This window comes from Fukomys damarensis, unplaced genomic scaffold (assembly GCF_012274545.1).
Source record: "Fukomys damarensis isolate Sample0158 unplaced genomic scaffold, DMR_v1.0_HiC HiC_scaffold_4, whole genome shotgun sequence".
Lineage (NCBI taxonomy): Eukaryota > Metazoa > Chordata > Mammalia > Rodentia > Bathyergidae > Fukomys > Fukomys damarensis.
This window is the reverse complement of record NW_022900916.1, coordinates 45,015,238-45,042,651: the sequence shown is the minus strand read 5'-3', so window position 1 is coordinate 45,042,651 and position 27,414 is coordinate 45,015,238. Positions and strand designations below refer to the sequence as shown.

At 36.5% G+C, this 27,414-nt stretch overlaps 1 protein-coding gene across 2 annotated transcripts in view; it reads left to right on the top strand.

The window, feature by feature from the left end:
* Positions 1–27,414, top strand: part of Cped1 (cadherin like and PC-esterase domain containing 1) — a 294,620-nt gene that overhangs the window by 222,577 nt on the left and 44,629 nt on the right. For both annotated transcript variants that reach the window (XM_010635340.3, XM_010635339.3), the window contains exon 17: positions 21,382–21,499. In XM_010635340.3, the coding sequence (XP_010633642.1) occupies positions 21,382–21,499 (118 nt within the window). The remainder of the gene's footprint in view (positions 1–21,381; positions 21,500–27,414) is intronic.

Genomic DNA, 27,414 nt, shown 5'->3' with positions numbered 1-27,414 from the left:
GTTATTATGCCTCTTGGATCTCTCTGCAATCTTCTCTTGTCTTTTATGACCCTGACATTTTGGAGAGTGAAAGGCAGTTAATTTTGCAGAATGCATCTTATTTTGGAACTAGTGATAGTTTTTAATTAACACAAGAATGCTCCAGAAGTCTTTTTGTTTTTCTTGCTTGCTTGATGAGAATAGTATCTGCTGTGTTTCTCCACTGTAAAGTTAGTTTCTTTTTCTCGTTGAGTTTATTGTTACATTTTAGGTATACAGTACAGTTACATTCATTATTGGGATCTTGTACCTTTACATTTTTCCATGAAATTGATTTTAAAAAAAAAGACTTTAGAGGAATGACCCTTAGGCTCTTCCTAGTGTGTTTTTAAATATCTGATTAACATGTATAAAAATACAAGACTAAATAAAAGGATGGCCTTGACTTTTTGAGACGAAGAAGGGATCATGAGAAGGATGAGGTAGGGGAAAAGGGAGTCAAGGGATCCAATATGATGAAGATATGTTATATGTGTGCACCCGTTCCCCAAAATGAACATAACCGTTATGTATGGTTATGTATTGGTGCAAACGGACACCAATTTTAAAAAGATATGAAAAAAGGGACTTCCTTGTAATAGACACAAATATTTCATGAGTATCTGATTAGAATATGTCTAATGTGACGAATGTTAATCTTTGATCTTACAAAAGCATAGTGACTTGGATATTTAGTTTTGAAAGCATTAGTATTTCCTTCTAGCCAGAATTTAGTTACTTTTAACATGTTTGAGACTTACTGCGAACATACAGCATGCTGATCAGTTGAGTGATTCTTGAAAGTTATTTAGTGTTAAACAATTACTATTAAGGCTTTAATAGGTGGAATTTATAATGTTAAGATATGTAATGAGGTCATTCTTTTACAGTGTAATGTATTCCATATACCACTTGGTTGCACATTTTTAACTGAAATAAATAATGGAATACAATTGGCTGTTATTTTAGCATATTAATGCTCTAGATCCTTGTTCCTGATCCTCTATATCTAATTTTCAATATGTCCAGATGTCATGCATTTATAGTCATGACAGGCGAGCTCAGACAATGAGAATATGTTGCAAATAAAGCCTGGTGTCCCAGGTCCTTCCTCTGGGCTGTTTCATGTATCTGTTGCACCCTGTGTTTCTGTCCATCCATTAGTATAACAAACATGCAATAACATGTGCTAAGCCATATGCTAAGTAATTACAGATAGGTAGATTAAATAAAATATTATTAGTAACTTGACAAGATTTTTTTCCTGAAACTTGAAAGGTAAGCTCAGTCTATGAGTGATATAATTTTATTATTTAAAAATTTTAAAGAATCAACATATTTAAATGTAAATAAAATTAGATTCCAAGATCTGGGAACTCACATACTTTATCTTAGAGTATGCCAGGCATGGTAGCTGTGAATTGGGGTTATGCACTTTTAAAAGGTGAAAGATTTATATGATCTGAAGAGAAACCAGGGTATGGTTATGCACTTTAAACAAAGCTAAAGCATGGTTTTTTATCTAGCAAGTGGGTAGAACAGAGTTTTCAACAAATATATTAATTGTGATTTAATTGTGCTCATGTCATTATTTATCTGACCCAACTTTTGAAGTCAGTCCCAATACCTTGATTTAAAGTGTTAGTACAGGAGAATGCTAGCTGACACCATTCCTTTAATGAACTTTCACGCAAAATTAAACTTCAAAGATTATTGAGAAATTAAAATCACTGATATTTACTCAGAGACACCAATTAGTTGTTATTTGTTTGTTATGGTACTGGGAATTGAGTTTAGAGCTTCATTTGTGTTAGGCAAGTGTTCTATCATTGAGCCACATCCCCTGTTCTCTCTCTCTCTCTCTCTCTCTCTCTCTCTCTCTCTCTCCATGTATACTTGTATTTATATATATATTTATATTTATTTGCATTTTTTCTAAAATTATAAGCTTTTAGTTTACTATTAAGTGAAAAATCTGACTCAAAAATAAAAATGACAACAATGGTAATAGTAATAATAAAAACAACATAATAGTAATAAAATACAGAAATCTGTATGAGCAGGTTCCATTCTACAGACTTTAAATACATCCTTTTTTGCATTAAATTTATTGGTACATTTTAGGTATGCAGTACAGTTACATTCATCATTGGGCTCTTGTGCCTTTACATGATATGTCTTGGTTCTTGTTTTTTCCCCACTCCCCTGCCCTCCCTTCACCCCTTCCACCCCTCCCTATTTACAAAGACTTTGTTTCCAATTTTTCCTTTTCTCATATTTTTTCTTTTCCCTTCCTTCCTTTCCCCTACTATACATTCTGTTATTTAATTTTCACAAAAACTTTTTAAGGTATTCTTATTCCAATTTTTTAGAAATGGAATTGAGGCACAGAGAAGCTAAGTATTTTGCCTTGGACTACACAGCTAGTAAGTGGCACGGTCTTAGTTCAGACTGAGCCATCTAGCTTCAGAGTCCAAATTCTTAAGCTTTTACCCACTCCAGCTTGATAAATAGGTCATAGGAAAAGCTGGTATAGCAAAGAGCTGTGAATTACTGGACAATGACTTAAATGAGATAGAAGAGTTTATTTTTTTCCTCTCACAGAATGGTATAGGAATAGTGGTTCAGGGATGGCTAGGCAAACATTTTTTTTTAAATATGACAGGTCTTGGTTCTCATTTTTTCCCCTTACCCTTGCCCTTCACTCCCTCTTCCCTTCCCTATTTGCAAATACTTTATTTCCATTTTTTCATTTGCTCATGTTTTTTTTTCCTTTTCCCTTACCCCTACCCTTCCCACTTCCCCTAAACCTTTAGCCCTTTTCTTCCTATTTCACATTGTCAATTATATAATTAGGATCTTATGTACCATTATAGCTTTTCACACCAGAGAAACTATTCAGTATTTATACATGTGTGACTTACTTATTTCACTTAGGAGTATATCCTCAATATGTATCCATTTTCCTATGAATGACTCTAATTTCTCATTCTTTATGGCTGAGTAGTACTCCATTTCATATTTTTAAAAAGTCACATCTTCTTTATCCAGTCTCCAGTTGATGGGCAATTGGGCTCTTTCCAAGTTTTAGCTATTACAAAATGTGCCACTATAAACATGGGTGTGCATATGTGATTCTTTTAAGTCTTTTGGAAAGATACCCAGCAGAGGGGTAGCTGGGTCAAATGGGAACTCTATACTAGTTTTTTTAAATATCACCATATTGATTTCCACAGTGCAGTAGTCTGCACTCCCAGCAACAATGGAGAAGTGTTCCTTTCTCCTCACAATCCTACCAGCATTTGTTATTGGTTGATTTCTTGATAGCAGCCATTTTTTCTGAGGTGAGATAAAATCTTAGCATTGTTTTCATCTGTGTCTCTGAAATAACCAGTGATGTTGAACATTTTTTCATATATTTATTTGCTGTTTTTACTTCTTTCTCTGGGAAATATCTGTTCCTTTCAGATGCCCAGTTTTGAATCAGGTCTTTGTATTTGGGGAGTCTGATTTTTTTTAGTTCTTTATATATTCTAGATAGTAATTCTTTGTCTAAGGAGTATCTGGTAAAATTTTTTTCCCACATTGTAGGATGTCTCTTAGCTCCTTTGGTGATTTCTCTTGCACTGCAAAAAGTATTTTTAATACAATGAGATACCAGTTGTTTTTTTTTTTTTTTTTGTAAGTTCTCATGATGCTGAGGATTTGTTCATAAAGTCTCCTCCTATGCCAGTGTCTTGGAGATTTGTAGCTAACTTATTTTCCAGCAAGTTTAGTGGTTCTTTTTTAATATTTATATCTTTAATCTGCTTCTATTTTAATTTAATGCATGGTAAAAGATAAGGGTCTAGTTTTAATCTTTGGCAGGTTGAAATCCAGTTTTTCTGACACCATTTATTAAAGAGGCTATCTTGCCTCCAGTGAGGATGGTTGGCTTCTTTGTCAAAGATGAGGTAGCTGAGTACACCTGGCATTGTTTTTGTATCTTCCAATCTATTCTGCTGATCCTCAGGTCTGTTTCTTTGCCAGTACCATGCTGTTTCTATCACAGTGGCTTTGTAGTATAGTTTCAAATTGGGAATTGTTATACCCACTCAGGCAGCCATCTTTTCTATGTTCCTTCCATCTCTCTCTTCTCTAGCATGCCTGCATTCCTGGTTGCCATGTCTGGGCCACCAGGAAAGGCTAGGAGGGAGATAAAAAACAAGTGACTTCCTTTTAAAGGTGTAACTGGCTGTCTCACTATTTCTCACCTTCTACTGTCCATTGCTTGGCCACAGAGTCATACATATGTACAAGGAAGTTAGAGAAAATGTCCTCTGGCCATGAGTCCAGCTCAACTTCTAATGGTTCTATTATTAAAGAGAGGAAAAGGACTATTGAGAGAAATTAACAGACTGCTAAAACCTAAACCTCCAGAGGGCTTTAGCCACCCACTTAACCAGGAAGACCCTTTGTCATAATACTAGAATCCTTGCCCTCTCTAAGGGAGACAGTCCTGTTCCAAATCTAAGACTTCTTGGAGTTGTATTGGTCCTGGAAGGTTTTCTTCATGGTCCAGTGCTATACAGACAAAAGGGCGCATTATGTGCTGAGTTTACTCCATACGCAGCATGGAGAATAACCTAAAAAAAAAAAAAAAAAAAAACTTCCAAAGAAGGGAAGTGGGAAAAAATATAGTGCTCTGTTGTCCACAGCAAGTGTAGAATTAAGTGGCAAGTTTTATGAAGATTTCTTGCTGTAACATGCAGAAATTCCTTTGTTACCTCAGCCATTAATGCTAATTAGACTGACCCCTTTGAATGCTACCTTTTTTGGAAAGTTTTTCCCTATGGATTGTCCAGAATTGACTGAGGATGTGCTATGATTGGTGGTTGTACAGGTTTTGCATATCCTACTTCTATCAGCACCAGATTAGGACCTAGGCTCATTTTAGGCATCACTTGATGTCAAAGTCTTTGCAACTCAGGCTTGTGGTCTCAATAGAAAAGCAATGTCCTAGTTTAGTGGGCTTCTTTCCACTTTGCTTTTCATCCAGTCCATGTAATTATGCTAACCTATGTTAACTAGCTCTTCCTTTGTTTAAGCCAAGACACCCTTGTGGAAGATGTGATATTTCAATATTTCCCAATATCTTCTATCACCATTTTTCTTAGATATCTGTTAACCATTTAATCATATCAACTATTAAATAGACTCTAGTATATGCTTTGGTCTACCAGACAGTCTGTTTTGATACTTAACTCTTTGGTATATTCATGAAGTACTGAAGAAGGCTTGATATGGTAATAGTTAAAATATACTCTCTTGACAGACTTGATAGGACATGACAGCTGGCTAGTGCCTTTTATAGTCAACATGATGGCTCTCAGATATTATTATGCTACCCTTGCTCTTCATTAGGTATCCCAGGGTCTCACAACACTTGACAGCATTTGTAGAAGAAATTCTTACACCACTGCCCCTTGAGGCAAAGTTAAACTGTTTTTAGATGTTCAAGTTCCCTTCAAGTTTTAAAACTCCACATTTCTAAGTCGTTGTATTTGTACATGTGTGTGTCTGGGTAGGTGTGTGTAAACACAAGTGTGTTTGTGTAGCAGTTGCCGACATGAATGTGGATAGAAAGTGCCCACATGGTTCCCAAAGCTAGAGTAACTGCATGTTTTATTAACTATTCAATTCTGTTGGTGCCACTCAGCAGATTCCCCACCAAAGCTACACCTTTAAAGATCACAATCTCATATGTTTTATTAATGGACTATTTATGAGTGGGAACGTACAAGCCAAAATACTTATAATAACAATGATTTTATTTTGAGTGATCAGTACCTCCTGGGCACACCTGCTTACTACTTAACACATGGCAAACATTTGTTATGTTTTTGTCACTTTACTGGTAATATACATTGATTGATAGCTGTCTTTAGAGATATCTCTGTGGCCTATGGCCTATTTCCAATTACTGCTATTTCTGTTTCAGCCTACAAATACTAGGTTTGCTTCACTGGAATTTGAAACAACCTTTGCTTGATGTTGTAGTGCTGCTGCTATTTTTCGTCATTTCCCAAACTGATCCAGATTTTTCAAATATGAGCGAACCCAACTCCAACTTCACACTTCTTTGGTCTCAAATTAAAAAAACTGAATATTTTCATGTAGCCAAACATAATCCGTTCCTCCTTTTCATTTGCATTTACATCCACCCTTCTGGATTCCATCTGGAACTAAAACCCAGAGTACTGAGAGACCACAATAAAGGCTGCTTTCCTTGGAGTTTCCAGCTCACTGGAAGCGGGAAGCATTAGTCATTCCACAAGCCTCGTCTCCCCACATTTTCCAGTCCACATTCTACAAAGCCCAGCCCCTCCTGTATTTCTAAACTGAGACAATAGAGTGCCTTTGAGAGTGGACATCAGCACTCAGGACCAGACTGGCCCCATCCTAGTTGATTTGAAGGCCATGTGGCTTTAAAAAAAGAGAGAGAGAAAGAAATAAAATTTCATATTAGTTCAGAGGTATGGAATGCCTGAGAAGTATTTCAGATATTGATGTCATATTAATATATTCTAATTAAATATAATGAGTTCATCTGCTTATAATTCATTTAATTTTCCTTCTTTTTAAGCTCTTGGTGGACTAATTTAAGATGCATAATATAGGGCATCATCGCTTTTCAGCTGATATTTTGTGTAGGGAGGAAACGTACCTCTCTGGTATCGCATCCTGTGATGGCTCATTACGATATGGATTCGAATGTGTCATAATTAAGACTATGAAAGCTAAATGTAAACAAGAGCAGCTACATACACTAGCCGGCTTCCCAACCTCAAGTTTTATTATTTGTTGGAACAATTAAATTATAAAACTTGTTTGTAATTTCTCACTAGAGCAAGATAGCATCAAGCATTAAAGCTTGTCAATTTTAAAAAGCCATGCTTTTAGGGCCCGCTTCTACACGAAATAGAATAACTTCACTGGCTATATATTTTCTTTAAAATTCCAAGTAACACAATTATACAGGTAAACCTTGTTCTCTGAAAATATTTTATTAGAAAAAAGTATAAATAAAAGTGAAATAATTTACGTGTAAATAAGAGTAGGTCAATTTTGTATCATATTTTAAAAGAACAGCTACTTCAAGAAATTTCTTGTTTGATAAAAAGAGTTTAGAGGCTTACTTGACAAGAATTTTTAAATAGAAAACTGAAGAAGCTTAATTTGCTGCCACAGTTCTTCTGAATTTGGTGTCACTAAAGTGAGCCCAGCATGAAAATCATGACTCCAAATTAATTTGGTTTCTACGCTCTTCCTATCTTAGTCCTTGAACTCACATGGCTGTTTGCACTCAGCTCAGAATGCACAGAGGCTTAGCCTTTGCCTGGTGCATTTGCTGCCCGCCTCCCAGCGGTTCCCTTTAAATCCGTGCAGCCGTGAGCAGGGGCACTAAGGGACTGTGCAGGCTGACAGCCCTCAGAAGGAGTCAAACCTGCTAATAATTGGGGCCAACCCCTTAATTTTGAGACCTCTGGACTTCAGGCTACAGAACAATACATTTCTCCTATTCTAAGCCATCCAATTTGTGGTGCTTTGCTGCAGTCACCCTTGGAATACAACACGCCTTCAAAGGAGCTGCAAATTCTTCCTGACTTTCTGCCCATTTGCTTTCTATTTCAAAATTGTTTTATTTAACTTGCAGTTTTAAAAGCACAAACATAATTTATGCGAATGGCAAAATATCAAAACACATAAAGTAAAAAGCCCATATTTACCTTCCCATCCCTGGCCTCCTATTCTTAATTTACTAAGAATAAGTGGCTTACTCTTTGGAGTTTCCTGTGTATCAATGCAGAATTCATATGTGCTTAGGGAAGCATATGGAATATCTCTTTATCTTACTTAAATAAGATCATGGGACACGCCATATTTTGTAACTTGCTTATTGTTTATAATAATATATCTCATATATTTCTTCATATCTTTGCATCCTTCATTTCTAAGAATAACAAATATGCCATTATGAAGATATACTATGTTATAGATCCACTTCCCTTTTGATGAACACTTGAAATGTGTCGGGCTTTCTGTTAGTATAAGAAATGTTATGGCAAATTTCCTCATATCTTTATCTTTGTGTTCTTTATTAAGTATATCTGTAATGTCTTCACTGTATAATTGCTGGTTTAAATGCATGTATAAGTCCTTTGAGATATATTTTCAAATTGTTCTTCCATATAGAACATAAATATCCTTTTAAATATTTGTTTTTTTCTTTTTTAAAAACATCCCATTTAGTGTTAATGTATGAAAAGAATGATTGCAGATAGATTGTGCTATAATTTTATTTCTTGCCAACATATACTTTAGCTAATTATTCTATAAATATGGCTGAACATGTAATACTGTGAATCAATAATAGCTACTCAGCATTTTATGGCTGACTGACTAGATATTAGGAAAGCAGTTGTTAAATTTAGAGACAATGAAAGACAAAAAAATAATTCATTCTTTTGGAACAAGATACAAGTCTGCACAAGGGACTCATTGGAAATTGCTCAAAAGAGAAAAAGGAAAATCGTAAATATAAAATTTTAGAGCTAAATAGTTGATATAGGAACTATCGTATTTGTTTTGTAGAGACTCAAAAATGTTTCCACCCAATTATACTTGAAGTCATTCCAGTGACCTAAATGTGAATGCTCCAAGGGATCCTGGGCTAGTTCTCTAGATCATGTTCACTCTGTTTTTTCCTTTCCTATCCTTTGTTTTTCCCAGTACTGGAGATCAGACCCCAGAGCACTCTACCACTAAGCCATACCTCTACCCCTTTTTATCTTTTGTTTTGAGGTGGTTTTGCTGCGTTGTTGCAGGCTAGCCTCGAACTAGGTATCCTCCTGTCTCAGCCTCCCGAGAGTTGAGATTACAGGAGTGCACCACTATGCCCAGCCCATGTTATTCCTATGTTCCTCTTTCTCTGTCCCAGTGACCTTTACACCAGAGCTAGACCCCAGCCCTAATCAATTTCTTCCTTTTTCTTCAGTTGACCCCACATACTGACAATAGCTTCAGTTGGGAAACATGTTCCAATTGTTTACTACATGTCCAGAATTGCACTGAACACCAGGGATAGGAAGACGAATGCAAACTTTCTGATTAGGGCTTACATTATATAGTAATTTATGCCAAACCCAATCTCAGTGTGGCCATATCTGCAAAGGTATAAAGCAATACAAGTTGACCTTAAGGAAACCAGCATTCAACTGGGCTTGGGAGGAAAGGAGACACGGAAACTATTGGACCTTTCCCAGGAAGTTTGACATTAGATGGCAAGAACAATGACTTTCTCTGCCCTCAGAAAACTCTACAATGTCGTTAGGTGAGGTAGCAGAGGTCTGAAGGGACAGACTTGCACTGTAAATCTTGCTTCTCGGTAATACAGCATTTTTCTATTTCTAAAACAAAGGGAGTTGGTATTAGACATAAAGGAAGATAGCATGTATAAATTACTTAATGTGATGTCTAATACATAGTAAATACTAAAAAAAGTACAGCTATTTTAATTATAATTATGGTGATCTTTATGTTTCTGCTTATGCTGTAAAATTTTGACAAGTCTCTTCCAGGTTTCTGTTAGGTTAGAAAGAGGGTTAAAAATCCAGCTAATAACGGATATTCCTTCTAATACTTACAATGTGTATTTTTTCAATATACTTACAGCAGATATATACCTAACTCAAATTTGTCAAATTAATTATGATTTCTAATTTTTCCTCTCCTACTCTTGATTATGATACTTTAAAGGAATAAGAAAATGAATAGTTGTGTGTGAAACAAGATGCATATGCTAAATATATATAAATGGCTATGAGTAAATATTCTCTAAAATTAATGCTCTATAAAGCATTCTTTGGTGTGAGTCACATACAACTTCTGGTATGTTATTCTTTTACTTATCATATGCATAAAATATCATTCTTCTTGTCCAAAGGAGATACAATAGGAGTCTTATAGACTGATTTTCACAGGAAAACTGCTATAAATCTCAAAACTCAAAGAGTTTATGATTTTTCACTTTTAAAGTATAATATATCAAACATGGTACCTGGAAAATTTGTCTGAAGTTGATTTACAATTAATTTATTAAAAATTCAAATTAATTTTATTTCAGGAGCTAATGAAATGTTTTCTAACAATAAAATCAATACTCCTTAACACAATATTAGTGCATCTTATATTCATCCCTCAGTGTTGTTTAATTTTTATTTCATTTTGGAAATTTTAATCTTTTAGTTTAGTACAATACATGTCCTTGGGGAGAAAAATGAGAATACCTCAAAACAGACCTTGAGAATGAAAATTTCAGTTAAATTTACTTTATGGCTTTTCTTCTCAAGAGTGGGAGGTCATAATATGACTTTGTTTCTTTCAAGGAGGTACCTGAAAGATGTACAGGCTTATATCATCTCCCATGACGCACTTCTTCCAGTTTGACCTTTCAAGCGTTTGTGTGTGTTAACATTTATTGCATATCTATTCTGTTTCCAGCTCTGTGTTGCAAGCCTGAAACTACAGACTTAGAAGTTAGGTTTCCTGTTCTTACTGCAAGAGAGCAGGTGACAAAGAAATGGTGAGGACTACCACAAAAGACCAATACTACATGTATCCAACCCTTAGTATGTCTGAGTAAGCTTCCTAGAGAAGGAAGACTACAGAACAGGGTTTTGAAGGATGAGTAAGGAGTTAAGCAGGTGACAGGTGAGGCAGATAGCTGTATATGTAAACATACAGAGACATTAGAGAGAGTAACACTGGACAACTTAGCAGGCATTTAGGTCATGCAGAATGTGAAATCAAGGGTCATAGAACAGGGTGAAGATAAGCCCAAAAGAAAGGCAGCAGCCAAATTTTATTCTGAATACAGAGTGCTCTCTTGAATTACTTCATGCAGCAAAAGATTTTAATAAGATTTGCATTTGCAAAAGATGACATTAGTGATAATGTAAAAACGCATGAGTGGGTGCAGAAGAAATCCTTTAAGAGGTCAAAGTGGTGCCATGGCAAATGAATACAAAAACTAGATCAAAGTGAAATCCAGGTACCAAAAAGTGAGCTCAAGAGAGTAAAGTTTCTATGACGATCTGGTGAGTGATTGGATGTTTGGGGGAAATAGAGAGAAGGGAGACTCAGAAAACTGAGGTGTCTAGTGTAGAACCTGAGTCCCTCTAGATTTTCCCATGACTTAGACTGTTGGGGTACAGAACAGATTTGGAAAGGAGACTTTTTAAGGTCAAGCTAGGCTATTTTGTGAGTGACAGCAAACCTAATAATAAATGAAACAAGTAAGAGGTATTTTCCTCTTAAACAAAAAGCCCAGGAACAGATCACGGATGTCAGAACTGAAGTCATCCCAATTCTTCTGACCTTTCTCTCATAACACAAGATAATTGTTGTGCCAGCTATCAGGTCTGTTCCAAGAAGCAGGGAAGAAGAAAAGAGAAAAAAGAGGAAGGAACAGCATCTGTGCCGGAAAAGCACAAGCTTTCCTAGAGACTTCCAGTTTCTAGCCATCTCACTGGCCAGAATTGTGTCGAAGATCATTCTTGGCCTTACAATGTATAATAATATATAATTACAGCATAACATAACATTACACAACACATACATAACATGGGAAGTCTATTATAGACATTCATTTTAGGAGAGAAGAGCAATGCGTTTTGACCCAAACTACGATATCTGTCCTAGTTGCACTGTAATTGAGTAGACATAGGACATGGAGGGAGGTGTCCAGGAAGCAGGTGAATGTGTGTGTGACTCATGAGAGTGGCCTAGGCAGGGGCACAGTTTAGGAGTTGTCCCCATTTAAGCAGTGATTCTGCTATGTAGGCGAATGATCTCATCCAGAACTCAAAGAAAGAGATTCAAGGGCGCAACTCTGGAGAAGCCCATACCCTAAGGGTCCGCAGAGAGATCTTCAAGGCGCTTGGTGCTTGCTAACAGAGTGTTAACCAAGCCAAGGAAGTGAGGGAATTTCAGTAGAAGGAGGATGAAGTGAAAAGTACAAGTGAAAGAAGCAAATTTTCACAGATGGAGAGAAGTTTACTTTGCTACAACTTAAGAAATAGTAGAAAAGATATATCTCAGCACAGGTTATTAGTAATCCGCAACAGATTACTGCCTAATAAGCTGTATATTGTATTCTTCATGAATAAAGAAGTGTCATACAATGAGACCAAGGGAGATACTGAAGTTGGGGGATGGGAATGTGAAAACAATAGGGGTTAAAATAGCCTTTGTGGAGAACGGGAGGAGTCCCAACTAGAATGACAGAAAAGAAAATGATTACCAGGCAGCACCTAAAAACCAGCAAGGAATTTTTGTGGCATTTGTACTTACATAGCAGTTCTGACTTTTGCTGATGTCACTGACGGGTATGTAGAACCTGACATGAAGACAGTTGTACAGTTGCACAGTCGGAGTGTTGCTGTGCACCTGTGACAAGACAGAAAACGAGGAAGTGGATCGTTAAGGGATGTAAATGGAGAGTATGGATAGAAATTGAAGGTCAGGTTCATGGGAGTGGAAATCTTGTATGACTGACGGGCAAGCAGGAAATAAGGTGAGGAGAAAAGTGTGTTTTATTTGAATTAGAATATTAGAATTTACTTAGAATATTATAGTTTAAGATTAAAGGCAGAGCAGCTTTGGCTTGATTGAAAAGTTCTGAAGTTTGTCCAAAGATCCTGTTGAGTGAAACGGAACAGATTCATATGGACATTTAATGGCTAATTGTGAAATAGAGAAAATGCTAATGATCAAGTTGTCATCTCTGCACATGTGAACGCATAATTAAAATGTTGGTAGAAGACACCTACAAGGGAAGAACCAGGTAAACTGAGTCACAGAAAGCTAATACAACGGAATAATCATTTGAAAGAAGCAGCTGGGAGATGGGAGAAGATAAACCTCCTGAATGTGCAAAGGGAGATCGAGAGGCTTGGCAGGCAGCCCTCCCGGGGGACAGCTGCTGAACAGACTGTCTTTTCCCTGGAGGAGGAAATATGATGGGAAGCCTTTGAGGGTTGTGGAAAGGTTTGCTTCCCCTGGGCAAGAGTGGCAGAGGACCATTGAAATCATGTAAGATGTCTCTAAAGGGAGGAATGTGACACATGCAGCTTAGAGGAAGAGAGAGCTGGACAGCAGCTTTTCATTTCCTTCCAGGGATGATGGTGCCAACGATACGTGAAGGGGTGGAATCTGCTGGTGACCAGATTTCACCCGGCCTCAGTCTGAAGGCATGTTGGGGGCCCCAGGCATCAGCAGAAGCCTTGTGCCACACTCCTACAGCTCATTGGGAAAATATATCAATCAGGCAGTCCCAAAGATCCTGGGGCCTACATGTGGCAGTGGGGAAGGGAACTCCCCAGGAGACTTATCTCTTGTGGGGAGACCAAAACACTGTCCTGAAGGAGGCCTGTCTTTCTGAAGGACACTGTGTAGCGTCTTGCCAGTTTGAGAGGTCATGACTGACTGACTAAAGTGGAGGAGCTCAAAGGGAGGCAAGGAAATGGGTCCCTCTGGGAGGAGCTTGGTGCCACCATGAATGAATATATATTTTTAAATATAGGCAGGCATTTAAAATTATTTTAAGAGAGGAGGGAAGATTTTTATCATCTGTAAAGAATGACCCCATGTGGCCGATAAAGGGAGGTAAAGCTTAGTAAGACACATACCAGCTTAAATAACCCAATTTGATATTGCTGTAAAAGTATAGCAATGGCATTTAAAAATGAGAAATGCTACTCATTCCTCTGTGGCAAAGCAGTTCAATGAGGAAAAAATGGGCTTCCAGACAAACTGATAACAAGAAATAATGTCATGTATTTATGAGTTGGGTAAGGGGATGGCCTTCTTAAGCCATCTTAAGGCCTTCTCTTAGTTACTCACTGTTTCATAAAAATTTAAGTAAATTTAAAAAATTATTTCCTAATCATGTACACACTGAACAAGTTTGAACAAGATGATGATACCTTCTTGTGCTCAGTTGAGATTATGACAAACAAGCACCTCAGGAATTTGCAGCTTTCATGCAAAGTCTCCACACAACTCCAAATGTGGAGATTTCTGGAATTCTGCCATTTTAATCAATTCTGCTAAAGACCACCTTTTCTGTCTATGCACATGTGAAGGCTCCAGAAGATGACCCTCAAGATCAAAAGAACTTTTCTCATATTTTTTTCATTTCCCTTCTTTTCTTTCCCCCACCCCTCACTTCCCTTTTCCTTCACCTTTGGACCTTTTCTTCCTATTTCCAATTATCTATTATACATTTTGGTCCTGAATTCTTATTCTCTGTATCTTTGTATATAAGCTATTCCATAATAAAAAACATTTTTAAAAAAGATCAAAAGATATTTTGTATTTGTGAATATACCTGAACCTGACCAACCAAGAAAGTAATGAGAAACGTCTAAACCTAACAAAGAAAGTAATGAGAAATGTTAATGAGTTTTCCCTTTCAAGATTGTTTTTAAAATTGAACTAGTGGGGTTAATCACTTTTAAGATCTAAAGAAGATACTGAAAAAGTTTTACATGTCTAAAGAGAATATGTAGTTTCATTGGCTCCTACAAGTTTGACTGAATCCATTTTTGCAGTGGCTTGAACTAGGGAAGAGTTTGCATTGCTCTTATAGCCAAGTGTAGAGGTGGACAGCCCAGAGCTGCCCCTGCAGTCCTGCCTGCTACAGTTGCCTCATGCTCATAGGGGGGTTGCTTATTCCTCAGGCTCACATTTGTATTTTAAGTAAAAGAAGAAACAGAGCAATAAAGATAAAATACTGTTAGGGAAATAAAAATTTTCCAGAAGTCCATAACTGATGTTCACTTATGTTTCATTGTTTTGTTCTGTTTGTAGGAACTGTGACCCATAGCCACATTTAACTCCAAGGGAAACTGAGAAATTGATTTTTTTAACTTTTTAAATATTAATTAATTTTATTGGTACAATATAAATATACATATCAATCACATTCATCAAAGGGCTTTTGTACCTGTACATGATATAGCTTGATTCCTCTTTTCTTTTTTTCTTCCTTTAAATTTATTGGTACATTTTAAAGCAAACAATACAGTTACATTCATCATTGGGATCTTGTACCTTTAAATGATGTATCTTGGTTCTTATTTTTCCCCATGTCCCTGCCTTCCCTTCACCCCTTTCACCCTTTCGTATTTACAAAGACTTTGTTTCCATTTCTTCACAATTTTTCTTTTCTCTTATTTCCTTTACCCTCCCCCTCCTACGTCCCCTTTAGCCATTTTCTTCCTATTTCACCCTCTCTACTATACTATTTGAACCTTATCTACACTTTTAGATTTTCACACCAGAGATACTATTCAGTATTTACTCACGTGTCCTACTTATTTCACTTTCTCTGCATCCATTTAGCTATAAATGTCTCTAGTTTCTCATTCCTTATGGCTGAGTAGTACTCCATTTTATAGAAAAAGCACATCTTCTTTATCCAGTCCCTAGTTGAGGGGCATTTGGGTTGTTTCCCAGTTTTACCTATTACAAACTGTGCTGCTATAAATAGGGGTGCACATATATGGCTGTGGTATGATTCTTTTAATTCTTTTGGAATGTCTTTCCATCTTGTTATATCTATCCTCTTCTATCTTTTTTTTTCAAAGGGCTGTAATTTTCAGTGTAGAGGACTTTAGTCTCCTTCATGAGATTGATTCCTAGATATTTCATTTCTTTGGATGTTATTGTGAAAGGAATTGTTTCCCTAATTTCTCTCTCAGTGAGTCTGTTATTTGTAAAAGAAGGCTATTGATTTTTGAGTGTTGACTTTGTATCCAACTACTCTACTGAATATGTCAATTAAATCTAGCAGTCTTTTGGCAGACCTTTTTGAGTCTTCTATGTAGAGTATCACATCATCAGCAAATAGTAATAGTTTAATTTCTCCCTTTCCTAGCTTTATTCCTTTTATTTCTTTCTCTTATGTAATTGCTGTGGCTAATGTTTCCAAAACTATATTGGACAGGAGTGGTGATAGTGGACATCCTTGTCTTGTTCCTGATTCTAGCATGAAGGTTTTCAGTTTCTGACCATTTAGTATGATGTTGGCTAATGGTTTTTCATAGCCTTTATCAGGATGAGATAAAAATCATCTATTCCAATTTTATGTAGGGTTTTTTATCATGAATGGGGGCTGAATTTTGTGGAATGCTTTTTTTTTTGCATCTATTGAGATGAGCATATGAGTTTTGCCCTTGACTCTGTTGATACAGTGTATTACATTTATTGATTTACCTATGTTGAACCATCTTTGCACCCCTGGGATAAATCCAACTTGGTCAGGGTGTATGATCTTCTTGATGATCTTCTGTATTCTGTTTGCCTGTACCTTATTGAGGAATTTTACATCTAAGTTCATTAGGAAGTTTGGCCTGTAGTTCTCTTTTTTGGTTGGGTCTTTCCCTGATTTTGGAATCAAAATAATACTTGCTCCCTTTCAATTTCATTGAAAAGTTTAAAGAGTAGTGGCAATAGTTCTTCTCTAAATGTCTTGTAGAATTCAGCAGTGAAGCCATCAAGACCTGAGCTTTTCTTTGTTGGTAATGTTTTAATTACATTTTCAACTTCACTGAATGTAGTTGGCATGTTTTGATTTTTTTGTATCTTCTTCATTCAACTTTGGAAGTTCATATGCATCCAGGAATTAGTTCATTTCTTCTGTATTTTCCATTTTATTAGAGTATAGCTTTCAAAGTAGGTATTCATGATCCTCTGGATTTCTGCTGGATCTGTTGTGACTTCAACTTTTTCATCCTAATTGCATGGATATGAGCCTTCCTTTCCTTTTTTTGATAAGGTTGGCTAAGGGTTTATCAATTTTATTTATTCTTTCAAAAAAGAGCTCTTCAATTCATTGATTTTTTTGTATAGTTCTCTTAATCTCCATTGCATTAATTTCTGCTCTGATCTTTATAATCTCCTCTCTTGTATGAGCTTTCAGTTTCTCTTGCTCTTCTTTTTCTAGAAGGTTAAAATTAAGCATTAGGTTGTTTATTTGAGCTCACTCTGTTTTTCCAGTATGGACATTTACAGCTATGAATTTTCCTCCTAGAACCACTTTCATTGTGTCTCATAGATTCCTGTGTGTTGTATTGGCATTATCATTTAACTGTGCAAACTTTCTAATTTCTTCTTTAATTTTCTCTGTGACCCAATGATTGTTCAGCAGGGTGTTATTTAATTTTGATGTGTTTGTGATGTTTTTGTGACTTCTTCAGCTATTGATCTCCAATTTAATTGCCTTATGGTCTGATAATATACAGAGGATAACTTCAATTCCTTTGCATTTACTTAAGTATGTTCTATGCGCTAGCATGTGGTCTATTTTGGAAAATGACCCATGTGCAGCTGAAATAATATATATTCTGATTTTGTGGGTGGAACACTCTGTAGACAGCTACTAAGTCCATTTTTTCTAAGACTTGGTTCAGTTCTGTTTATTTCATTGTTGTTTTTTGTTTTTTGTTTTTGTTTTTGTTTTATTGTCTAGATGATCTATCTATTTGTGTCCGTGGAGTATCAAGGTTACCCACTACAATTGCATTAGTGCTTATTTTATTTCTCATTTCCAATAATATATGTTTTATATAGCTGGGAGCATTGGTATTCAGTGCATATATATTTATGATTGTCATTTCGTCCTCTTGTATTGTTCCCTTTACAGAGATGTAGTAACCTTCTTCATCTCTTAGTTTTTGTTTGAAATCTTTTCTGTGTGCAAATAAGATAGCTACCCACACTTTTTTCCAGGCTCCTGTTGCATGGAGAACTGTTTTTCATCCTTTTATTCTCAGTCTATGAATTTCTTTGTGGATTAAGTGGGGTTCTTGTATGCAGCATATTGTTGGATTTTGCTTCTTTTGTTTTTATTTTGTTGTTGTTGTTTTTTGTTTTGAGACAGGGTCTCACTAGGTAGTTGAGGCTGACCTGGAACTCACTATGTAGCCCAGGCTGGTCTCGAACTCACAGCGATCTTCCTGCCTCAGCCTCCCGAGGTGTGTGCCACCACGCCTGGCATGGGTTTTTCTTCTTAATCCATTCTGTCAGCCTACTTCTTTTGATTGGTGAATTGAAGCCATTAACAATGAAGGTTATAACTGTTATGTATTTTCCTGTTGTTGGTTCTTTTATTTTTTATTTTTCCCTCTCTCCCTTTAATTTCTTGCCTTGCCTGGTACATTTGCTCTGTTGGCCCTTACAGTGTTGTGGTCTTCATTTTCTTTTTCCAGGACATTGTTTAGAAGTGTTTGAAGTTCCAGTTTGACGGTCATGAAATTTCTCAGGTGTTCTTTGTCGTGCAAGTATCTTATTTCCCCATCAATTTTGAAAGACAGGTTTTCAGGATACATCAGTCTAGGTCGGAGGTTGATTTTTTTTTTTTTTTTTTTTTTTTTTTGTTTTTTTTTTTTTTTTTTTTTTTTTTTAGGACTTGAAATACCTCACTCCAGGCTCTCCTTGGCTTGAGGGTTTGTGTTGAAAAGTCTGCTGTGATTCCGATAAGCTTTTCTTTGCATGTGATTTGTTTCTTTTATCTAATTGATTGTAATATTTTGTTTGTTCTTCTGTTGGGTTTCTGGGATCTTGATTATTATATATCTAGGTGTAGTTTTTTGTTTGTTTGTTTGTTTTTATCATGGCTAGTTGGGGTCCTATATGCCATACAATATCTGTATGTCAAATTCTTCCCTTCTGGGAAGTTTTCTGTCATTAATTCTGTACACAGGTTTTTTTATATATCATTTAAACTTTCTCCTGCTACTTCATGGATTCCTATAAGTCTTATATTATTCTTCTTTGAATCATGAAGAGTTCTTGGATTGATTTCTCATGGTCCCTTACTGTTTTTAAGAGATCTTTCTTTTCATGGTCACTGACCGCAATTCTATGCCCTATATCTGAATTTCTGTCTTCACATGTGTTCACCCTGCTGGGAGAGCTTTTAGTGGAGTTTTTAATCTGGATATCTGTTTGAATCTGTTTCATGGATTTCATTTGTTTCCTATGTTGGGTATTCAAGGTTTCCATTTCTTTGCTATGCTGTGGATTCATGGTTTCCATCATGGTCCTGAGCTCATGTATTTTTTCACGTGTTTCTGTTCTAGAGTCTCTAATCATGTCTTTAATTCTTCTCAGCATCTCTGTGGTTATCTGGGAAAGTATTTATGTTTTGAATTTTCTAGAGCCTCATTTATCTGTTTTTGTTTGTTTGCTTGTTTGTTTTTTACTTCCTGTCCCATTGGTTCAGGGTGTCCAGATGGTTGACTGTCAGACTTTTCCACCTCATTTTCCCCAGAGTTTATCTTTGGTGAGCTGGAAGTCTGTGTTTGTGTCTTGTTTAAATGTCTTCTCATTTCTATTTTTGTTGTTGATCCTGTCCTTGATTTAATTCCTGGGTTAATACTTAGTTCTTCCAGATATAGCTCATCTTTAGGTTTTCAGTTTCTAATGTCTCTGAAGCAATCTCATTTTTACTATACCAGGGAGAACAACTGATTAGATCAATCACAACACCTTAGGCCAAGTGATACAATCAGCAACACAACAGCATCAAGCACAGCTTAGAAAATGACAACTTATGATAGTTATTATGTCTATCACCTTTCACTGTGTGAATTAAATCAAAATTGAGGACCAGCCCAAAATCTGTTTATAATGAATAAATTCTTCAATGTAGCAACTGTACCCTTCAAGATGGGGATTTAGAAGTAGTTGGAGAGGGAGAGATAGATAGGATAGAGAAAGGCTAAAAGTGAGGTCAGAGGACACAGGAAGATCACATAAAGTCTAGGGAGCTGTTGAAGAGAAGAGGAGAAAGAACAAAATATACCCAAGAACAGAACAAACTAACAGCAATAGGGAGCCTAGAGACTGTAATCTCTTCCTTTTAAAACTAATGTCAATTGAGAGAAGGAAAAAGAGAATAAAAGTAAAAGAAAATAAATTTGAATTAGGATATGAACAGGAATAAAAAGGGAGAGTAATGGAGATGAGAGAGAGAGAGAGAGAGAGAGAGAGAGAGAGAGAGAGAGAGAGAGGAAAAAGCAGATTAAAAAGGAAAAAACTGAGAGAAGAAAAAGAAAAAATTTAAATTATTGAAGAAAAGAGAAAAATACTACTTTAAAAATAAAAAGTACAAATAGAAATAGAGGGTCTCCTTCAGGGTATCTTTCTATTGACACAACAGACAGAGTGTGCAGGAGTATGCAGGTCTAAGTTAATTAGTCTCAGCAAGCCAGCAGCTGTCTCCTGAGGTTCAGGCTTATTTTTGGTTGCAAGACCCAAGTTGAGACCTCTGACCTCCTGCTGGGTTCAACTCTGCAAGGTTCTACTGCATATTCCAGCTGTCTTCCCTTGCAGTTAGACCAGCTTCAGATGTGAGGTGCTAGTCCCTCTGACTTACCAATTATGGTGGTTTGATGTGCCTTTATCCCAGATTTTCTTCACTTTTCCAGTGGTCTTCAATTTTCACCTAGGAGCCTCAGAGAGGGCCTCTTTCTCTTGCTCATTGAGCGGGGGCACTAACATCGCTATGTTGTCCCCCACTTGGGTGGGCTTCTCTGGCAAGCTGGGTTGAAGGGGCAGGCCTACCAGGGAGCAAATACTCTTTTTCTTCCATCCCCTTTTCCTCCCTGCATTCTCCCTTCTTGCTCTTATTTAGAAAAGCTTTGTTTCCATTTTCCTTCTTTTATCTTTTTTTTTCCCTCTTCCCCGCTCCCCCTTTCACAGTTTCCCTTTCTTTGTGAACAGTGAGAAATGGGCTTTTTAAAATGTTGGGTACATTGATATTTCCAATAACAACAACAAAAAAAGGTCTTTATGTTGGAAGGAAAGAAGAAAAGAGGAAGGAGGGAAGGAAGGAAGGGAGAATAGGAGGCAAGAAGAACTGGAAGAAAGCAAGGATAGGAAGAGGGAGAATAGATATTATATAGGCACCTAATGCAGACAGCCATGGCGTTGAGGTCATCTAATGTAACTCTCAACTTATCACTATTTTTGTACTGGAGAAAACTAGATCAAGTCAGTTCATGTCATGGCTGGATTTGAAGTTCACAAGTGAGCTCCCAGCACAATGGTGCTCTTCCCACTATTCTTATTCCAAAAAATATGCAAAAACATACCCAGCTACGTTGATACTACCTTTTCTTCTCCTTACTCCCTCAGCTCTGCCTATCCTGCAACTATGAAGGTTGTTCAACACAGAAAATCTTATTTTTTGGATTTTATCATCATGTGTCATGTTACTTACTATGACAACTAATTTCTACTATTTTAATGCAGGACTGTGGTTTGTTGATTCACCCAGAGGAAACTTGTGGGTTACAGCCTATTTCTTCTGACTATATTGAAGCCATTTCACAGCCAGAACTAAGGAATTGTCCATCTGGGGACACAAAAGGTGACTATCACATTGGGTATCATTTCTCTTTAAAAATCCTTTTATATAGATAAGTATATGCTTATTTAAACTAGATACAAATTCAAGGACATTATTTTTTCATTAGTATAAAGTGTTACATATAGTGGATGTAAACATAATGTTTTAATATTTGAGATACTTTTATTAATCAAGTCCTCTTCACCCTCCCATTTGGCTAGTTAGCCATTTGCACCTACAGACCTCAGCTCAATACAACTTATGCCAGAGTTTTCTTACTTTTTATTTTTTTTTCTGGTACCAGGGATCAAACTTGGGTCCTTGAGCTTGCGAGGCAGATGTCAGAACCACTAAGCTAAATCCCTGGCCCATGCCAGAGTTTTCTTAAGTCTCTAGTTTGTTTCTTTATATATTTGTTGAGACTGTACTTTTCTTCTATAATAATTACCTTAATTATTTAAATAGTTAAATATGTAATTAATTACTTAATGTCAGTTTTCCCAGAATATCAGCTCCCTGAGGGCAGAGAGACAGACTTGACCACATTACACAGATTCGCTTGGCACCTGAATTTGTACCTTGTAGGCAGAAAATAAATATCTGTGGTGAACTAAAGAACCATAAAGGGTAAAACTTAGGGTTTAAAGAATTTATTTTCTTTTTAAAATCCTTGGGAATGATTACTAATGTCCCTTATATATTGGGCATTAATAGAGGTAGGAAAATTAAGGCACCAAATTCAAACTATAGTGTTAAAGCCTGCCTAAGCCTTGAGCAGACCTGGAATGAGACACTTCATCAGCAGTGCTGTCCTTACCCCCTTTCCCTTTACCAGGGCATCTTCATTCTGTGAAGAGAGTGGGGTTTAGCCAAAGCCAGGGCTAAAACTATAAAGTGAGAACAAGAACAGGGAGCATCTTCTCCAAGCTTCTAGGTTACCACTCGGTCCTCTTGACCCTGGGTCTTGCTTCATCGCAAAATACTCTGGAGCTTTTCTACCCTTCCCATGAACTTCACACCATTGCTTGCAGGGGAAATGTGTTTCCCAAATGGGCAGGGCAAATTGCAATTTGGTACGCACAGTTAACAAATGTGGGCACGTCCCTGTTTCTGCACATGTGTTCTAAATAACAAATTGCAGTTAGTGCATGGAGAGGGATTTACGCATTATGGTGTGTCCGGTGGTGTGATTTGTGACTGTCTGCTAAATGAGACGCACACTCTTAACATACATCTTAACTGATGTGTCCAGTTAAACATTTTTTGTTCATATGACAATTTATAACAATCATAAAACAACTTAATTCTATTCCTCCTACCAAGTCAAAAGTCCTTCGGTAATGAGTTCAAGATACATAACTGGGATTCCTCAAAAGTTCTCCCCTTGTAAGTTTGAGGTCACTTGTGTCAGGCTCTGTTATGTGCTGCTTCTGTGTCTGGACTTTCCAGGAGGTACTGTTCTAAGTACATCTCTTGGTACCTTATTGTGTGAGCTTGATTCAACAGTCAGGGCTTTAGAGAAGCCCTAAAAATCAATTGCTAAATCAAGCCCATGATTCTGAGCCTGAAAATTCAAGGCCTCTTTACTCCAGCCCCTGCCTTTCTTGTTCACCTCCTCCCAACCTCTCTGCTTCACTTTCTGTGGACCACGTTGCTTCAGGGCTCCAGGTTTTTCTCCATACTCGTTTCCTGCCTGAAAGTCTCCTTATCTTTGCCTAGCTTCTTCTGTTACTGTCTTCTTCTCAGGAAGCCTTTCATCATCAGGTTCCCAGTTTAGCTTTTCTCCTGTGTTTCAAGTGAAAGACTAGTCCCTGTTATACAATACCTTTACTGTATTCTGTTTACAGAATGTATTTACCTCTCTCTGTCTGTCTCCTTCTCTCTCTCTCTCTCTCTCTCTCTCTCTCTCTGTCTCTCTCTCTCTCTCTCTCTCTCTCTCTCTCTCTCTCTCTGATAGTGGTTTCCAAAATGCACACCAGGAAGGAGAGGGACCAGCATATGGCAATCCATAGGAGTGAGCCTAATAAAGATAAAAATATATATGCATTTATCTCATCATTTTTATTTTCATGTTTTAGAACACACATAAATACAGAAGTATCTGTACATATACTGCAGTGTGTACTCGTGTCAAGGCAATACATATTTGTCAATGATTTCCCTAGTTTGTATGTTTCTCCAGAGCATGAATTAGCTCTATCTGTCGGTATCTAATATATGACTAAATAGTTGCTGAACTAAAATGAAGATCTTGAAAGTCTTCCCTTCCATGGAAGACTGTGAGCAGCCAGGACACCATCCCCCAATGACTGTTTTCCACTGGAACTCCTAAAGGCTGAGACTCAAAGTTCCTCTGAGGGAGGTCAAAACAGCAGCTTCCAGGATATATTGTTTGCTGCCAGAGATGATTTCCTTCCTTAAGAGTTGGATTTCCTCCTATTGAAAGGACAGATTTCATGGTGGACAACACTGGAAGGAAGCTTATTTAGGAGCCCTAGGTTTAAACTTACATAGCCAACCACATTCTTATTCAAAAAAACCTTACTTTAACAGAACATTACATTCTTTCAACAAAACTGGACCAATTATTCACATTGTAAAATGTTTTTTCAATAACTATCTAATATATTTTTAATAACTGTATTTTTATTCTCAAGTTCATGACTATTGTTTAGGAAATAATTTAACTAAGAAATAACCTAAGAATTAAATGTATTAGTAAAGAAAAAAGTAATTCTTTTAATTTGAAGAAAGAAGAAATGTATTCAGTGATCACTGAATGATAGTTGACTCCAAGGAAAATAGCTCAGAGTTTGATTTACAGTGAGTACATAAAGGATTTTGTTAAATTTTATTTTTAGCAAGGAGATATGACAGCTCTAACATTTCTAACATCTAAAATACAGATGTATTTTTCTTCTTTATAAAAACCACCACATTTCATAATATTATAAAGCCAGCAACCACTGCTAGCATACATGATTTTACATCTCACCAGGACCCTAAATCACAGTTGAGGTTTTTTTCTCTGTTGTATCAACAGATCTGATTCATTTAAATGGCAGAAATCTAATTTGCATTAAACACAGAGATATAAATAAAATAACTTCTAAGAATCAGTTTCATTCCTCAGAGTGTTATTCCTTAAAACATGTCATATTTTATGTCAGAAATATCAGTTTTGATTCATTAAATATTTAAAATATATAATATTGACTTTATGTCCCTCTTTTTTTGATAATTTTAGTTAAAAGCTAGTGTCATTTAAAATGTCAGGAACTTCATCCTGCAGATGTTATACAGATAGCTATTTCAAGCAGTATTAGTAACTCATAAGAAATAAAAACCATTTTTAACCAATACAAAAATGAAAAAAGTCATGACGGTATAAATATATAGTAGGATGAGCCATTGGGGTCAAGCTGTCAAAGACCAAAACAGGCTTCCTTTTCATGTGCATGCAATTTTATAACAACAAACTTACTGCACCCATATTTGGGTTTTTGTATGTGAATTACATCTTCATCCTTAGCAGCAAGTAGTCAAAGAGGACCTTGGTTTTTGAAAAATTAGCTGCCAGATTTAGATACTGGGAAATCTGATGAAAACTTGCAAAAAAACAAGTGTGCCTCAACATACTGACATCTTATTATAAAGAAAATGAACAATCTTTGCTGTTAAGTATAGTCCCTGTCAACACATGAATCCACGAGAAAATTCAGATCCTTACAAATTAATTGTAACAACCAGCTTGTGGGGTCTCTAGTAGTGCTGCCAAAGTGATGGTTGGGCCATATTTTATTTTCAGGTGATAATTATGATTTTGATTTAGCCTAACATGATAAAAAGAGCTGCAGATTAGAGAATGGTTTCTGACCCTACCCTGTTAATGAGCAGCATTGCTCTACTTCAGTCATTTCATGCTATGGACCTTGGCTCATCCGGCCTCTAAAACAAGAAGGTGGAAAGGACAAGTTCTGATGTACTTCCAACTTTAGCCAAGTTGATTTTGTGAACCCAGTAAATGTAAATCTCCATGAAGAAAGACCTCTACCTTTAAGGAAGTTTTCTTGATGAATTTATCAATAAAGTTTAAAATTTTGGCTCCCTATAAATCAAACTATTAGGAGAAGCCAAAGACAGACAAAAAGGAGGTTGGTTATTGATTACAAAGCACCTTTGTCAGGGAAAAGTCAGATGAGATGGGAGCATTCGCAGTGGTATGGCCATAGGGTGTCAGGGCAAAATTAGAAAGCCAGATATATTCTGGATGAAAAAGAAAAATTAGAAAGAGAAATGTATAGAGAAATGGACACTTTTGAGGACAATCTTTATTTTGACATTTGTAAACCAGAACCTCTCCTACACTGCCTTTCTTTTAGTAGTTTACTACTTTCTATATCTGGTAACTTTGGAAACTTTGTTCCTTCTGCAACCCTCACACCACCCCCAAGTTAAGGCCAGACAGTTCTTTGTCCATCAGGCCCATCTGTTCACTGTCATCAAAGTACCATGTCTCCGAATCTTGTCTATCCATAAATCCTGCTCACATTTTATCTTCTCTATGGAAAAATCCAGAAAACTCTTAACTTCTGTCACTCTCTTTAGTCTTCTTTTTATTTTTAATGTGACTCTCTTTATTCTGAACTATTGTGGGTTACTTGGGGTGAGGGCATAGAAGCAAAATATATTCAACAACTGCTAGGTATCAGGCACCATGGCAGGTGCTATACAAATAATCCTAATGAAGTAAACTTAGTTATGAATACATTAAGTAATCTGTCCAAATGAAACAGTAGATGGTAGCCTTGGCTACATGTCGGAATCACCCAAAAAGCATTTTTTTTCGAAACAGACATGTGGGAGTCCTTCCAATAATTAGTGTTTCTGATTTAATCAGTTTTAGGTATAAGCTGAGCATGGAGAGTTTTAAAAGCTTTCCAGGTGCTTCTAATTTGCAATCATTGTTGAGCTCCTCAGGGCTATTGGAGGAGGAGCAGCCCAGGTGTGTGTCTGTCGCCAAAGCCTAGACTCTTCCATGGGCACAGATATTTTTACTTAATTGTATAGTACCTGTTATGATGCTATAATTCTTCTTACATGTGCAAATTGTACCTCTTGAAACTGAATTTCAATTTTGAGGTGTAGCATTACAGTTAAGAGCACGAGCTCTTGAGCTGATCTCCCAGTTCAAATCCTGATCCTACTACCTCCTTTCTGGAGGTCAAAAATTTTCCGAGCCCAAGTTAAAGAGGTGATAATAGAGTTGTTCTAGGGTTTAAATAAGTTACTGTATTAAAGCATCTAGAATATCCCATGAATCTGAAACTGCTATAAAAATGTTAGCTATTTTTTAAGTTAGTATGAGATTATAATGTCAATAGCACCTAACACTTCAACAGGGTTATTAAGTTACAATATATGAAGAGGGATAGAGGACTGGAGTACCACACACCATTCCTGAAATACTGTAGAAAATACTTATTAGTTAGATATTAAATAAGGCATGTAAAGGTACAAGACCCCAATAATGAATGTAACTGTACTGTATACCTAAAATGTACCAATAAACTCAATTAAAAATAAATAAATGAATGAATAAATAAATAAGGCAGCTTTCTGGAATTCTTGTTACATTTAAAATCAAAGCAAAGATTTTATGGCAAGAAAAACAAATATGTCTGCATTACTTTTGAGTTCTAGCTCTGTATTTCTGCTTCAGTTGATATTATACCTCCCTGAAGTTATTCTGTTGTACATTTCTTCCTTTCCCTAAGATTCATAATTGTCTCATCTCCTTTTTCTTTTGCTTTCTCTTCTCCAGTTTCTCTTAATATCCTCACATATTTTCCCCTCTTTGAGGTCATTTGGTAAAAGCCAAAAACTATGTTCTCTTTTATATTTTAGTGTTTATAACTATTTCCCCAAACAATACT